The sequence below is a fragment of the Sander lucioperca genome, chromosome 10 (assembly GCF_008315115.2).
Source record: "Sander lucioperca isolate FBNREF2018 chromosome 10, SLUC_FBN_1.2, whole genome shotgun sequence".
Taxonomy (NCBI): Eukaryota; Metazoa; Chordata; class Actinopteri; order Perciformes; family Percidae; genus Sander; species Sander lucioperca.
In genome coordinates this window covers 16631455-16648599 of record NC_050182.1, presented here as the reverse complement: position 1 = coordinate 16648599, position 17145 = coordinate 16631455, and the positions used below count along the sequence as shown (strand labels likewise).

At 41.4% G+C, this 17145-nt stretch overlaps 1 protein-coding gene across 1 annotated transcript; it reads left to right on the top strand.

Moving 5' to 3' along the window:
• The first annotated feature begins 8872 nt into the window (after positions 1 to 8872).
• On the top strand, positions 8873 to 10986 carry utp11 (UTP11 small subunit processome component). Its single transcript, XM_031314726.2, has 8 exons — positions 8873 to 9107; positions 9302 to 9363; positions 9463 to 9565; positions 9681 to 9800; positions 10039 to 10132; positions 10228 to 10358; positions 10512 to 10622; positions 10721 to 10986. Exons 1-8 carry the CDS (start codon positions 9048 to 9050, stop codon positions 10802 to 10804), a joined length of 765 nt encoding a protein of 254 aa, XP_031170586.1. The 5' UTR covers positions 8873 to 9047; the 3' UTR covers positions 10805 to 10986.
• Positions 10987 to 17145: the final 6159 nt, after the last annotated feature.

Below are 17145 nucleotides of genomic sequence, written 5' to 3'. Positions count from 1 at the left end.
GAGCCCATTCAAACACATTTCCAATGTCCCCAAAATCGAGGCACCAATCACAACCGCTGAGGCGGGCTTTACACCAATCACAACCGTTGATGGGGGCTTTATGCGACGACGATAGTGCAGCGATGGCGAGCAGCTTTTTGTTTACATTCAACATGACGGCTACCGAAGCGCAGCGTCACCCAGATCGTTGGTCTGATTGGTTGAAGGACTATCCAATTGCGCCCAGAGGCATTTGAGCGGCGTCCGTTGGTGACGCCCCTTTGGAAATGAACTGTCAATGAACCTTTCCCAGACCCACTCTCAGTTACAACTGAGAAGGGTCTGGTGTCAACCAGGCTACTGTACACTAGTTGCCAAGCACTGAACACAGGAGAGTTAGCAACTGGTGAACATAGTGGAGCATTTAGTAACTAAAGAGCCAGATATTTCCCTCAGGAGTTGGTAGAGACCAAATCAAAGCTAAAAGGAAATTACTATTGGTCTTTCATTTTCCAGGTAGCAAGAAACACAACTCCATATGAGTGATAATGTGAGCTCAAATTCTAGGATTAAGAGGTTTCTTCAGTTTCTCAGACCATGGGCCCTACCTTGCACCCGGCGCAGCGGAGCGCAAAGCCCAATGCAAGTGTCTTTGCTAGTTTAAAGGCCCAGACACACAGACCAGACGGCCGACCCTCGGCAGAAAAGGCAGTTGGATTGATCAGTCTCCTCGAGTTGGTCAAAAAAGTGCCTTGGAACACACCAAGGTGACGAGACGTAATACGTCTCGATAACAGCTAATCTGTATTGTCGCCCAAAAATGAAAACCGGCAGCTGATTGGACGAACGCGTCACGTGGGTCTGGTTTCTCCGGAAATTCAAAGACAGACTGTCATGGCGAAAACGTGTTTCTGAAAACATTTTAAGCGAGAAATAGGCTATGCAGTTGCTGAATCTGTCTTCATTTCAGATCGACAAAGGTCAGTTTAAAAGATTTTCGTCAGATTTTGAGAGACTCTAGTCATGCTCATTCCGCTCCCCGTTTCCGGGTTAGCACTCTAGCAATCAGATTGGTCATTTGAGTCCAACTGCCGGCAGTGCCCGCCCCACTGATTATACATGTCAAATCTGCCAAAATGAAGGCCGATGGCCCCTCGGACGGACGACGGCACGGAACACACCGAACAGACTCGAGTCACTGACCTCGCCAGACTGTCCGACAGACGATTATCGGCTCGATGTGTAGTCACCTTAAGACCGACGCAGTTGTCAATTTCCCATCCAGCGCCCTCATCGTTTAAATAGCAAATGCACATGCGCCCATCTGCACCTGCGCCCATCTGTGCACTGGTCAGGGAGGTGTGTTCAGGTGCATTTTTGATGTATTGATATCTTGAGGCAGCGGAAAGTGATCGCGCCATTGACCAACAAAAACCTGGTCTAAAGTCAATAACGCAGCATTTCATTGTTATTTTAACAGTGCATCAGTAAAATGTGCCTAGGCTCGTGCACAGCAAATCCGCCATCATAATAGCAATGCGCCAAGGTACAAATGCGCCTGGCTTTTAAAGGTATTGCATGTTATGCCCAAAACACACCTATGATGAATTAAGACACTAAGTACAACACTTTTGAACCATGCGCCTGGCGCACTGACCCTTTTTTCTGCCGTTAAACTAGCAAAAGTGGATTCCTTCACGCCCTAAACGCACCTGCGCCAGGCGCTTCACGCCGTGCGCTTAGATCCATAGGGCACAAAATGTTAATATATTGTCAGCACAAGTAGCAAATAGTTATACGCTTAAGAATGAACAATGAAGCCTAATAAAATCTTTAAAAGCTAAATGATTCCATTGGTCCATCTGTAACACAGAAAAAGGGTCCAGTTTTTGGAAGTTACTGTAGTTGGGCTGTATTATTGTTGTTTTCATCGTAAATACTCAAGTAAAGGTCCTGCAATCAAAAAGTACAAAAGTATAAGCATCAAGATATAACAAAGTACCAAATGTAAAAGTATTCATTATGCACAATCGTCAATTTCAGAATGTGTTATATTATTGGATTAATCATTAATGCATTAATGTCTTCATCACTGTAATGTTGCAGCTAGTAAAGGTGGGGCTAATGTATTGACTTTACATACTTCTGGGTAGCTTTTTGTTAACCTATAATAATAGATCGTAATTTATTTGTTTTGTATTAATAATCTAAATCTGAAAAGTAACTGGCAACTAAAGTTATCAGATACATGTAGTGGCTCTGAAGTGTTGTGGAGTATAGTAGCAAAAAATGAAGATACTCAAGTAAAGTACAAGTACCTCAAGTTGTACTTTTTTTTTTTTCAATTTTTTTTTTTACATTTTAAAGAACAGCGGTCACTGGAACAGGAGTCAGAGAGAATGGAACTGTTTCCAGAATGTTCTGAGTGTTCAGCAGGTTATAATGCTGCGTTCCAGGCAACCCGTAACTCGTGTTTTCACAAACTTCTACCCGTGAAAGTGCCCTGGAACGGCAGTCAAACCCGTAACACACAAATAAACAACAATGGAGACCCTAACAGTGAGAAATAGAAATAAATATACATAAATAGGCAACGTAAAGTAAATCCGCACACTGTAATCAAAACAATACACATACAATACACATACAATGAAGCCCAATATATGTCGCCAACTGGAAATCGCTAGTATCAGCTAGCGCTTGCTAACGTCAACGTTAGCTAGCGTTAGCTAACGCTAGTTAGAAGGGTTTGTGGTGACTTTGCCTGGAACACTATCAAGTCGTGAGTCGTGACTTGAAGACGTAACTTACGGGCTAAAAATTGTGTCTGGAACGCAGCATAAGTTCTCATGGAACTTTGTGACTTGAGTCAGTACCATACAACCTTCCAGAGAGAGGCACACCATTGTGAGACAAACCACAGATAGAGACAGAACTGTTCATCAGTGACAGACCGCATCTACACAAGCAATTTGGAGAATCTACCAGCTAAAATGGAGCAGGAGAGGAACAGCAGGAGGCCCCGGGGGCCCTGCAACCTGCAGGACCAAGTGAAGCAGCTGAGTGATTTGTTGGAGCAGGAGCGGGCCAAAAACTGCTGGGAGTATAATGTGAGGCTGCAGCTCAGCAAATAACTGGACGAGACTAGAGAACAGCTGGCTCATCAGAAGAGCCTAAAAGAAATGTTCATTAAAAAAGAGAAGGACACACGCAATGAACTGGAGAGGCCGAAGAGGCTCAGTGACCCAGAGACCATGAACACCATGAGGATCACCACAGAGGTTCAAAATCATATCAAAAAGAAGCAAGTGCTTCAAAAAGACTTTGAGGACCTCCAAGTGGCTTACATAATCAGCCAAAATAAGTTCTCAGCAGAGCTCCAGGTTGAAAAAGATAAAAATGAGGCTCTTTAACAAGAACTGGAGCAGCTGAAAGTCAAGGACACTCTGGTTTAACAAATGGAGGAGGAGATCCAGACCCTGAAGAAAAACACTTCTGAGAAAGATGGTATTTTTGTTGGAGGTCACTAAGCACCAGACTGAGGAGGAGGTCAGTTGGGGCCTTGCTTGGCGAGCTGAATTCGCCAAGCAGCAGGACAAGACCAGGGAGCATGAGAAGGATAAGGAGGCTATTGAAAAGTTGGTGAAGGAGCTGAAGGAACAAGCTGAAACCCTCAGTGGCTGGCAGAGGGAGAGGTTGAAGCAGCTTACCACAGATCTGGACGGACAGAGGATCCAAGTGGAGAGAAATGAGCTCCTTGAAGAGAAACACAGCAACCTGCAGGACCAAGTGAGGGAACTCAGAATGGCTCACATAATCAACCAAGAAAGGTTCTCAGCAAAGATCCAGGTTGAAAAGAATAAAAATAAAGTTTTTCAGCAAGAACTTGAGCAGCTAAAATATAAGAACACCCCGGTTCAACAGATAAAGGAGGAGATCCAGACTGAGGAGGTCAGTCAGGGCCTGACTGAGCAGGAAAAGGACTCCTTCCATGATTTACCGAATGTTGAGGTGCTGGAAGAGATCGAAGACTCTGAGGAAGAGCTTGAGAAGAAAAAAAAGAAACCCTCGGTCTGAAAGAAATTCAGACACACACCAGAACATTGGTTTGAGGAAGGAGGAGAAGCTGTCATAATCTACCTGATACTTTTCAAGACACTCAAATTTACACTCTACAAAAAGTCAATAAAGCCTTAAAAATAAAAATGTCTGCCTGTTTTGGTTTATTTCAATCATAGAGTTGAGTTGAGGACAAAACGTTCCACTTCTGTTGTGTCTATATTGCCTTTTTTCTGCTATTAGAAATAAAACAAGTCAATTGCAAAATACTGAGATTGACACTATGCATTTTCTGGTCTGCTAGTCTATCGAATGTTTACATTTTTGACTATATACAAACACTGATTAAAATATAATTTTTTTAAAGTCATCGCCCACAGCTATCCATGAGTGATGAGTGATGGGAACACTGGGATCCAATTGACTAAATCAATAGTTCAACATTTTAGAAAATAAGCAGTTTGCTTTCTTGCCGAGAGTTATGAGAAGATCGATACCACTCTCATTTCCGTCTGATAAATGTTGATGACGGACAGTTAGCTTAGCATAAACCTGGGAAAAAATAAATAGGCTACCAGCTAGGCTATTCACTGCAGGTTGTATAATCCATTGTTGGATTTTAACTTTTAACTCTTGAAGATTTACATTGTTTACCACCTGTTTTAAAGGTCCCATATTAACCTAATTTTCAGGTTCATACTGAAAACGCGTTATTCTTTTTCTCATACTGTTTGTCTGAATATACTTGTATTCACCCTGAAACGCTCCGTTAATGCACCTATCTCTTTAAGCCTCCCTCCCAGAAAAGGCACATCAGCTCTGATTGGTCAGCGTTTTTGGGTCTTCCACATCTGCTCACTTGGCGTCTCTGCACCATTATCGCAGCCAGAGAATGACTGTAACGGCACTGTAGCAGCATTTTCTACCTATATATTTATTTATTTATTAATTTATTATATAGTTGTGTCATCACAACCATGTGGAAATCCTGACAGCTCATTTAAAGGCACAGTTTCTGAATACGTGCTGTGTGCATTTCTCTGTGGATTGAGCGTTTTGATACTTTCACAGTATTTATATACTATCCCCTAGAGCTGCTTTATAATAAAAAAAGACATTAAAATCATTTTTTTTTTACGATATGAAACCTTTAAATTATGCAAATTTAGCACATTGGGCACTCTAAATAAAAAGCAGGAAAACGATATTATGTACATTTTCTGTTATGTTTTTGGAAATGCAAAAGCAGCTGCAAAGTGTTACACACAAAATATCTCATTAAACACAGAAGAACTTTTCAGACAACTGTCCAAATATGTTCCTCTTGTTTTTAATGGTCCTGTGACAACTGACAGAGTGACCTGACCCCTGTATTCCCCACAACCCCTTAATTATAAATTCTAATTTTGCACTCTGAGGCGTGGTCCTGTCAGGCTGCATGCAACAAATTAGAGGATATATGCCTGTCAATTCATCATGGGGCAAATGGCTTGATGACTCCCTGTTTCTTTCTTTGTAAAAGGGTTAAGGGTAGCTCATTTTACCATTAACATCTCTCTGTTTTTCGTTTTGAAAACCAAGTTAAAAGGTTAGGTTAAGGGATAACTAATGAAAGTAATGAGTCCAAAGTGTGAAAGATTACACTGAAGAGAACACATGAAAGGAAAAAACATGTCAACATTTTTTGCTAATCAAACCTAACTCTATTTAAGATATTTTCTACCCTAGGTGAAGAATACAATACAATTCAATTTGTGTGAACAGTGATAATGATGTCTCAGATGACATAAAAGAAATTCAAGTTAAATTTTAAACTTCTTTTCCTGGATGTGTGGTTTTGGAACACTTGAGTAAAATTAACTCTAATGAGCATAATCACCCTGAGCAACAGACTAATGAGACAATTAAATTGTTAAAAGTCCCAACAAAATGTAAGTATGACTTGTAACAGTATTTGTCTGTTTTCACCACATAAATGATGGCGAGTGGAAATTGTGGCATGATGCACAAAACATCACAAACAGATCCTTTGGATGATCTTGGCGATAATATTTTTTTTACAGAACACATGAAGTATGTTTTGCCTCATCTAAACCCATCCACTTCTCCTCTCTTCACTGATGTGATTGTCTAGAATATAAAACAAGTCATGCTACAATATACACAACTCAAGCAGGGAAAATATGCACCGTATTGGTGCTTAATTGTAAACAATTTGTGTTTTACAAGAGTTTGTGGTTATGGTGAGAATCCCACCCAGGAGTGCACCTACTGTATGTCTGAGGTAGAAGTACATGGGAATATTTGGAGGTTATTTAAATTAAACCATCTGAGAGGTTTAGAGAGCAAATCTCTTTTTGGGCCCCAACTAGACACTGCTTGTCTAGGGGTCACAAGCAAAGAGGTTGTGAATCCCTGGTGTAATCTTTGAAAATGCATTGTATTGTATATTTAGTTTCTTAATGTAATATTTAATCTAAAAAGTAATTATTACGTGTATCTGTCTAAAAAGTACAATATTTCCATCTGAAATGTAGTGGCGTACAAGTATAAAGTAGCAGAAAATGGAAATGATTAAAGTAGTAGTACCTCGATTGTACTTAAAATAAGTTCCTCCACTACCATCAATGACTTATTTAACAGGCAAACTGGTAAATCTGTCTGATGTTGTTTTGCTGCCTTGGGTTAATTTTAAGACATGCAACTTAATAATCACGAAGAAAGGAACTTCTGGCTCATGCATTTTTCAACTGGGCTGGCCTGGCGCCTTGCTGCAGAAGAGGACCAACATGGTCAGGGGAGACATACCAAAGCCCTGAGCTCAGCCCAAGTGCAGCAGTCTTACAATATGTCAGCAGTGTTATTTTTACAGGGTCATATTAGAAAACCAAACGGATCTGCATCTGCCCCACAAGGGCATTCCTTCATTGCTGACCCTGAACAAACCCACAACCTCTTGTCCTCCTGCTCTTGCATCAGCTTGTTACAAGCCCCTGATTTCCAAAGTAGTATTTACCCCTGTCGAGGCTCACCAGGCATTTCACTTGTAATGATAAATACTACCGTGAATTAAACAGCAAGGAGCCAAGTAAGTCAGAATGCAGACGTTCTGCCCGTAATTCCCGGCTGCCGTCTGAGTTTGCCCAGTTAAACACGTTAGTGGGTGAGTGGGTCGGGCCTTGGGCTGAGACCTTCACAGGAACCGGGGGCATTAGCCTGATAAGTGATAAACAAGCCTGTGACATAATGTGGAAACACTGATCCCATTCATAGGTCTAATCACCCCTAAAACATTCTGCATGCCGGACAAATCTCACACATATAAAACAAATTCCTTGCGGTTGGTGAGGGGATAGTGAGCTGGGGGAATGGTTGTTTAGTGGAATATCTCTCTCTGTCCTAAAGGCTTCTTCTCACATCCACAAAGGGTTGGGAGTCTGGGTGAGATTAGAAGACTGGTGCCATTGCGGCTTTGTCTTTGTCTACCCATTACCCAAAATATCATGTCAGGAAGTGGATAGTCTTTTCCCCCAGAGTACAGTGATGACCCCCTCATCGTCCAAGTTCCTGCAGCACTTTTTCCCTCTCAAAATGGAGAGAAAAAATGTGTGAGAATGTTAAGGAATATTACAGAGTTTCTATGTAATTTCTGTTAGGTCTATTGGTCTGGACATAAATCAAAACAGGGGTCTGGAACCCCAATGGAAACATGCAATAAATGTCCATGTTGGAAAAACATAAACTTGTTACCAATTAGTGTTAACTGTATGCTCTGGCAAACACAGGCCCTCATTATAATGACCAACAGAATTTGGTCTATGAACAGTGCAGCCAAAACATAGTCAGAAGTCAGCAGCACTGTGATGGCCCTCACTTGTTCTAAGTGGATCCTGTGCCAGGCCTGGCTTGTATACAACTTCTAAATGGCAGATACCAATTACATTGGTCTTCTACTTGAAAGGATATAATTAATCCCATTTCCCTTCGCCAGTAAACCCTAATGCAACATTTGTGGTCTTGAATATTTCAAGCCAAATTAAATATTGCAGGGCTTTGAACTTATACTACATGAGGTTATTAGATAAGAAACATTATTAAAGAAAGTGGAGGATTAAGTTGTTCAAATGTTATTGGATTTCCATCCATTTATTAATTTTAAAATGATTAATTCACATAATGGTGGTATAAGTATTCAGAGCCTTAAGGTGAAAGTCGCATACAAGTTACAACAACATTTAAAAAAAAATCCAAGTTAAGGCACAAGAAAAGGTCCTACATTGAAACCCTTACTTAACAAGAAGTACACAAATTTTAACTACTAGTCCTTTAAATGCTCTGGAGTAGTTAAATCCATAGCAATGTTTAATATTTTACAAACTGACCATCTGTTTTGTTTTTACAATCTTAATATGCAAAGTAAATAGTAGGCTAACCATAGCAGCCACTCAGTCAATGAAGTGACGTAGACTAAAAAAGTACAGCTTTCCCCTGTGAAATGTGTAGTGTGAGTAAAAAGTACCATCGTGCGGAAACACTCAAGTAAAGTACAAATACTTTAATACTTGGGTTAATGTACTTAGTTACTTTCCACAGCTGCATAATACTTCTACTATGATTCCACTATAAAAGGCTCATACAGCAGCGTACAACAGCACCACCTACTGTTTGTTACACGTAGCATGAAATTCACAGCATTTTATTATATAGAGACAAAATAATTAATTTTGTTTCCGTTTCTTGTCAAATGACAAATAATAATTACGGGATATTTTAATATTAGTAAATTGTCCGAATTTCTTTTTTTTACTGTGATGTTTTTAATGTGAGTTGAGTGGTGAATCTGCGGTAGAGAAATGAAAACGTTCTGCACCACCATCCCGGAACCCACATGTTTAGCTAACAGGAAAGCACTAGACCCGAAGCAGCAGTGAGGTTTCTCTAAAAAGCCCTACGTATACCTGCTTTGACTAAACTAGTCTGTATTATTACGCTCGAGGACATTTTTCAGAATGTCTTCGTTCAGGAAAGCGTTGAAATCCCGACAGAGAAACCACCATGAAAGATCTCAGGTGAGCATTTCAGTGTTTTGCTGGCTAGCTTGTTAGCTAGCTAGCTAACTTGCTGCTATGTTATGAAATGCCCCTGCATAGTGACACGTTTGAGATGTCCACATAGTCTCAATCTAGTAAATGTGATGATATGTAATAAATATTGATACCGAGTGTGTTTAACTTGTCTAAACTGTGTCATTTTGTTCGACCAGCCTGGTTTCAGGAAACATTTGGGATTGCTGGAGAAGAAGAAAGACTACAAACTTCGTGCAGAGTGAGTTGAATTCAGTTTAGGAGACATGTTCCATGTTTCCAAGCTTTGGACATGGTTGAGGAAAAAGTCTTGTAATTGCTTACTTTGTTTGTTTTATAGTGATTACCACAAGAAACAAAACACTCTTGCTGCTCTGCGAAAGAAAGCTCTGGATAAGAACCCAGATGAGTTTTACTACAACATGATCAACTCTCAGCTGCAGGTGAGATATGTGTTATCATCAGTACAAGAAAATGAGTAACCCTGTGTAAATCCTCTCATCTGATCTCTGGCTGTTTAATTGATTAAGTATGGCTTATTTTGTGGCATGTTGACAGGATGGAGTTCACGTGGCGAAAAAAGCCAATGAGGAGGTGGAGGTGACAGAGGAGCAGAAGAAAGTCATGAGGACGCAGGATATCAAATATGTAGAGATGAAAAGGGTCGCAGAGGCTAAGGTACGGTTATTTTTCCTGTAATAGATCATGCACGGAGCACCTCTGGTGCCTGACTGATTTAATTTAACATCATTTGACATCTTTTAAATTTAGAATAAAAGAGCACGACAAAAATGGACTTGATTATACGCTGCGTTTGTGCCATTACCTAACCTCCCACTGTAAAATGAATCCTCCCCACATAGGGCTTCTCTTGTTACACCCTGTAAATCTTTGCGTGTTCATCATTTGCTTTCAGAAAATTGAGAGGCTGAAAGGAGAGCTCCATCTTCTGGAGGCAGACAGCAAACAAAAAAACAAGCATACATTCTTTGTGGATTCCAAGACCGAAGGTAAATATGAATGTCTTTGTGGGCTATTAGTAGTTATTAGGTGACCCGGGGGGGGGGGGAAACGTTTTAATGGAAGTTTTACTGTGTCTCCTCAGTGCAGTCATTTGAGCTGGCAAACCACCTCAACACAGCTCCTGAGCTGGTGGGCAGAGTATTCAACAGGCCAACTCTGAAAACTCTGGAGACAAAGAGCATCCAGGGAGCTGTAGAGCCTCGCATGCTTAAGGTCGGTGTTTATATTGCGTGGGGATCAGCCTCATTTGCTGTGGGACCATCCCATCTAAATGGGGGGGAAAATGTGTTTCAATCACATTGTGGTGACATAAACGTAATTTTAATTTCAACCCACTTCCATGTTTTCTCTTCGCTGTAACTGTAGAAGTTGGCCAAGCAGAGGAATCACCAGTATAAGATCCTTTCCCAGAGGATTGACCGAGAAAAGAAAATGTTTGTAATAAGCCAAAAAATTCAGACCCGCAAGGACCTACAGGTGAGGAGATGTTCTTATTCACAACAAGCTTTTTAGTTTCAATTGCAAATGACTGTCAAATAAACAAAGATTTTCTTTTTTTTTTTTACGCGCACCAGGATAAGAACAAAAAAGTGAAGGTACAAAAGGAGACACCCAATGCTGCAGCTATCTACAAATTTGAGGCCAAGAGGAAGCGCTGAGAGGGGAGTAACCATCTCGCTGAGAAGAAATCACCAACTTTGCCAATGTGAAATAATGGACTTCTAGATAAACCATAGACCGCATACATGGGATCATTTTTCTACCCTCAAATGTTGTTTTGTACATATTTATCTACGACTTTTAGTTTCTTTCAAAAATAAATATCAGAAGAACATACACATTTTTGTATCTTTTTTTTTTTTTTTTTAACTTGCATATGACTTGTGGTTGACCTCAGTAGTTAATTGATGTTGAAGGTTTTTTTATGGGTTTGTTGCCAATGGAAAGACTTAAGAAATAGTAAGAGACAACGGCATGATTAATGAAAGAGGCCTCAGGCTGAATTTAAACTGAGGATGTCGTACATGCTCCGGGGCAGCTGAACCATCACAATTGTGGCAGTAGATTGCATTTTGTTCTCTTACCAGTAGGTGGCATTAGTGTTCTTTATCACACTATTTGGAGGGGTGGGGTGGAAAGATCTGTTGGTAAGTGAAGACGCTGAAACATGCATAGAGAGAAGACTAAGCTGGAAGTCACTCGTATGACCCGACTGAGTAGGGACCCCCTACTGCATATATTGTATACACTTGAGTTGTATATTAAACTGGGCAGAATGGATGAAAATAAATGGATATTATGTATGCATCATGTTTTAATGTTAAACATACACCCGGAAGGCACAGTGACTACTTAAGCTTAACTGTATGGCTACCATAGATACCTATAGTAAGCTTATCTTCAATGTGTAAATGTTTTTTTTTTTTCACAAATAGGCCAATTTATCTTTGCTTTTAAAATGTTGCATTCATATTAATGTATATTTTCAGACTTATTTTAATTTTTGAAACAAGAAACTCAAGTTTATTTTTTACATAATTTGGCAGCCCCCTTGCACTAACTCTGAGGACCCCATGTTGAAGATCTCTGGTGTAAATAATTAAAGACAGGGATAAACTCCACTTCTTGTGAGCAGCCATGATGTAATTGGATTATTGGAGGGATGCAACTTGACGTCACCCTGCGGCTGCCAATCATGTAACCGGCAATCAGACTTGTCAGTCCATTTTGAGGCGGTGTGAGAGTCCCGTACAGTAAACGGTAAACATCACAGTCTCTATCACTGCCACAAAATTTTTTTTAAAACACTGAGGGTTAAAAAACGAAACACAAGCACTTAACTGCCCAGGAGTTTGTGTAACAGGCAGCTGACTTCTGCTGAAGAAGCTTATCCTGTTAGCTCCGATATCATGCAACTTATGAGAGTTTACTCGTATTTACAAGTTTGTTGGTCATTTGAGGGTAACTTCTGATAGTGAAAGATTTGACTTTGACACAAATGAACTTTTAGTTTCGGTGTCTATGATGGTGTACTGTTTTGTGTAGTAGAGGCACAGGTTCATCTTAAGTCTTCAGAACCTCTGAAGGACACACCTTTGTGCAGCCCTTTACTATGGATGCAGCTTACACCTCTTTCCACCCTTTCCACATGTCACAGCAGGGTAGACAGCTGTAGCTAATATAATTAAGTTTGATTTAAGTGTCAGTTAGCAGGCATTGATAATAATACTGTTGCCAATGCTTGCTCATTAGCTCACTTTAATCAAAATTACCCATTATTAATTTTATTAGCAGCTGTGAAATACCTCTGTTAAAATGCTCACTTGAGAGACAAATGGATACTATTGTTACAGCTACACCCGTTTCTACAGTTTATTCTCATTCAATGAGTCATCTTGATGTGATGCTGCCTTAGATTGGTCCTAGGTCATCAGGTATCTATACCTATATTTATTAACCAAATCAAATGTCCATGTTCCTTGGCCTTTTTACAGCAGACATTTTGACTCATCATAGTAGAAAAAGCAATGGTGTTTCTGATAACATTTAGGATGTCTCTGTTACATTCAGATGTCCCAGTAAGCCATGGCAGTGTGACAGCGAGCCAGCATGCATAATACCATGACCCTGAAATTGAAGCGGCTAAATGAAATTCATCCATCACTAATTTAATTAATTACACCTGTGCTTTTCCTACTGTGACATGTCAAAATGTCTTTCGTGATAAAGGCCTATGAGGGCTGTCATTTTCCATGTCTTCTTCACACATTTCTGCTCTCACGAGACCATCCAGCTAATACAGGCACATCATCTTTAGCTAATTAGACTTCTCAGGAAAGTGTGTGCTGATCAGTTCGCCTGAGTGCCATGGTGGAGCAGGGATTAGCTCAGATGCCTCATTGAAAAAAGGATCCCAGGTTTGCTAATATGGCAAACTCTTCTGTTGATCCTCCTGCCATCAGACCTTGCCAAGTCCCTGTCCTGACAATTGAAGTTGGTTGAGTCAAGTACTTCATGTACTGAAGCACCATATTTCAGGTGAGGCAAGCACACTCAAATTTCCTTCACAAAATGTATCCTGTTCTAGTTCCTCAGTTCTGTCTCTCTTCATTAACCTCTACAGTATGTGGCATGTATGCGCATGTAGTGAGTACTAACAAACTGCATGTGTGGTTTCTCCAGCCTATAGTGTGTGAAATAGACTCAAGACCTGGTGCCCAGTAGCAGATCACAGTGACCCAGGTTTGATTGATCACTGTGGTGGCAGCAGCTTCATAAACAGGGCCCATCCATCAGCCTCTCCTGGGAGCCACTGGAGGGGAAGAGGGGAGAGCGGGAGCCAGGCAGAAATGTCACCAGGCGCAGTGAGAAGTGGAGGGGCTGGAGGAGAGACCAGAAACCTTGGCCCAAACACTGCTGACCAGAGCAAAGGTGAGCCAACAACTCAGGATGGGCCAAAACTGGGAAAGAGTGATGGTGGGTGTCCACCTGGACTGATTGCTTTCATTTAAAGCCCAGTACAGAGTTAACTGCAGTTTCCTAATTGCAGTAGAAATGTTGATGAGGATGGGTTTTTTTTAGATACAAATACAGTATCTCACAAAAGTGAGTACACCCCTCACATTTTAGTAAATATTTCATTATATCTTTTAATGGGACAGCACTGAAGAAATTACACTTTGCTACAATGTAAAGTATTAAGTGTACAGCTTGTATAACAGTGTAAATGTGCTGTCCCCTCAAAATAACTCAACACACAGCCATTAATGTCTAAACCGCTGGCAACAAAAGTGAGTACACCCCTATGTTAAATTCCCATAGAGGCAGGCAGATTTTTATTTTTAAAGGCCAGTTATTTCATGGATCCAGGATACTATGCATCCTGATAAAGTTCCCTTGGCCTTTGGAATTAAAATAGCCCCACATCATCACATGCCCTTCACCATACCTAGAGATTGGCATGGGGTACTTTCCATAAAATCATCTCTCAATGCAAATCAAACCAGCTATTAGGCTAACCGACATAAAACCATGCCAATCTCTAGGTATGGTGAAGGGCATGTGATGATGTGGGGCTATCTTTGTTTGGTACAGATCCCTGTAAAAATTATACTATAATATTTTTCAATGAAAATAGGAACAATGATACAAAAATTATCATTCTGTCCAATATCGTGAATCATATCGCAATCACAATATCAGTCAAATAATTGCAATTAGATATTTTCCATGTATTGTGCAGCCCTAAAACATATGCAGTATATGCGTGTGGATTTTACTGCGCACCACACAAGCATGCACAAGTCCCAGCAAGGTCCTTCAGAGGCATTTCAGTGTTGACCATTCATGTCAGAATTGAGTTGCACCCAGTAAAAGAGTGATTGACTTCCTTGGCCAAATCTCCTTCCCTCCTTCCTTACGCCTTCCTCCCACCCTCCCTGCCCTCTGCTACTGCGTCAAACCGCTGAGAGAGCGTGTGTGGATCGGGACCCTCAGGCCCAGTGTCTATAAGCGGAGGGGGCGGAGGGCGTTGAGGAGAGCCCAGGGGTCAAAACACTGTGTGCGCAGTTCCGGGACCCCTATCTGACTGTGCAACACAGGCACAGACAAGCCACTGTTCCTCCTCAAACTCGCCTTTCATTCCCCCCAGCAACGGGACTCTTACGCCGGGATGCAGTGGCAGGGCTCAGGGGTGGGCAGTGGGCGACCTTCTGATTTTAAAGATATAGACGGGCAGTTCTCTATTGTCAAAAGCCTCATAATTCATTTGATGACTCGCAGAGGCCACCCTGTCCCCTACAACCCCATCTCTAAAGTAATGACCCTAACGGACTTTGCTAACGGATAGTCCTTTTTGGAATGGGGGGAGTTAGAAGGGGAGTGCTATGTGGTCACACAGCTGCAGGGTATGACATTGACCCCAATATATAGTAACTGTTTGAGAGTAAAAGTGTAGCCTGGTTAAGAAGGGGTAAAACACAATGGATCTTTGTTCTACAAGTTTGGTTATCACACATATTATGGGGGAAAAACCTACTCCTTTAAAAAGGGGGAACATCTTGTGATCCGTTTCTTTGATGCCAATGACTATTTAATGCTGTACTATATTTTACATTTGAGATAAACTTGCCTTGTTCCAGGCTTTGCAAAGGTAAATCTTGAGATGAAGGTGTAGAAGTTTTCTAATTTCACACAGATATTTTGTTTTAATTTATATGGGTAATTTATCCATTTTATTTAGTTCACTCAAATTACAAAACTATATTTTCTAACTTACCACAAGTATTTTTGGCCTACTCAGATTTGTTTTTATTAGCCCAGGTTTTATCCCTGAGATTCTAGCCGCCATCCCAATACAGTAGAGATGAACAAAATTTCCTTTGTGCTGCTTGCAGTATTGAAAAATATCATTACAAAGTGTTTACAGAGACAATGTGCAAGTTACTCTAGATAACTCTGCAGACCTCATTGTGAATAGTTTTCAGAACTACTTTCTACCGATGAAGTATCCCTATAAAAACTGTTGACAGTATATTCTGTGCATTATCCAGAGTGACTAGTAGCTGTTTTAAATTGTACAAACAATGCCTCAATGGACCTTTTTCACAGCAGACATTTTGACTTGTCATAGTAGGAAAAGCACAGCTGAAATTGATAACCTTAACAATGGCTCAATTCCATCAAGTGTCCCAGTAAGCTATTTCAGTGAGTCAGCATGCACAATACCAGGGCCTCTCCTAAGTGGAATGCAGCCATCATTAATGGATTTGAATACACCTGTGCTTTTCCTACTACGACATGACAACATGTCTACCATGAAAAAGGTCTATTGTATTGGTGTGGTGACAGAAATCTCAGAGACAAATAACATTTTGGGCAAAAAACTGTGGGTTATTTTGTAGTCACATTTTCTTTATTATTAGATGATACAAAATAATAATTGGTCACAAACACTATCACCTCCCCACATGGTTTTAACCTGGCACTTGATCCTTGCAAACCACAAGAGCTGCACCTCCGCCCTCCTCATTCACCAACACAGTTCTGCCCTGCTCCAAAGCCAGCATACAGAGCCAAGGTTAAGGATGGTTAAGGACAATACTAATCGATCCCCCAATTACGGAGAGCTGGGGAGAGAGAGGGAGGTGGGGAGAAGAGAGAAGTACCCTGGGGTTTGAGTGTTGGGAGGGTGTCTTCAGAATGCGAGGGGTGGGGGATGAGAGGTAGTCTTTATCTTCGGATCCCTCTCTCCTTTAACTTGAAGATGGGTGTCATGGGGCTTTTGAAGTTGTGGATAGAGAGGAGGGACAGAAGAGGGGGGTTCGGCTGGCGTGCAGGCAGGGTCTCTCTCCATGCCAGGGGGAAGACGTCTGAAGACAAATCTTTACACCCTTGACAGTGCCCCTGACATGTGTGCGTTTCTGTGTACTTGTGTGCGAGTATTTGGATATGCGTGTGTATCTTAGCATGTTTGTGTGTGTGCGCATGTGTGCCTGAGTTGAATGTCTGGCTCATGCAGTGAGGTGGGGATCACAGAGCCCCCTTTTTAAATTGCCGCTAATGAGCCCTGGCTGGTGAGAGGTACTCGAATTGATTAAATTTGCATGGGAGCCTAAATCATGACGGGGGCCTCATACTTGTGCCCCCTACCTCTAGGCGCACACACACACACACACACACACACACACACACACACACACACACACACAGCACCCCTGGTCCCCCCACCTCCACATCAGACCTACAGGGGGTATCTCTCTGCAGGAGAGAGGGACAGGATAGACCAGGGGGAGGGTGTGTACGTGTGTGTGTGTGTGTGCGTGTGTGTGTGTGTGTGTGTGTGTGTGTGTGTGTGTGTGTGTGTGTGTGTGTGTGTGTGTGTTGAACAGGGCGTGGAGGGCACCCATCTGCCCCGGTATTACTGTCAGTCCATCATTCAGGGGAATGCCATGCGTGTGCCTCAGGGACGTGTTCATTACGCTTTAACTACCGGATCTGT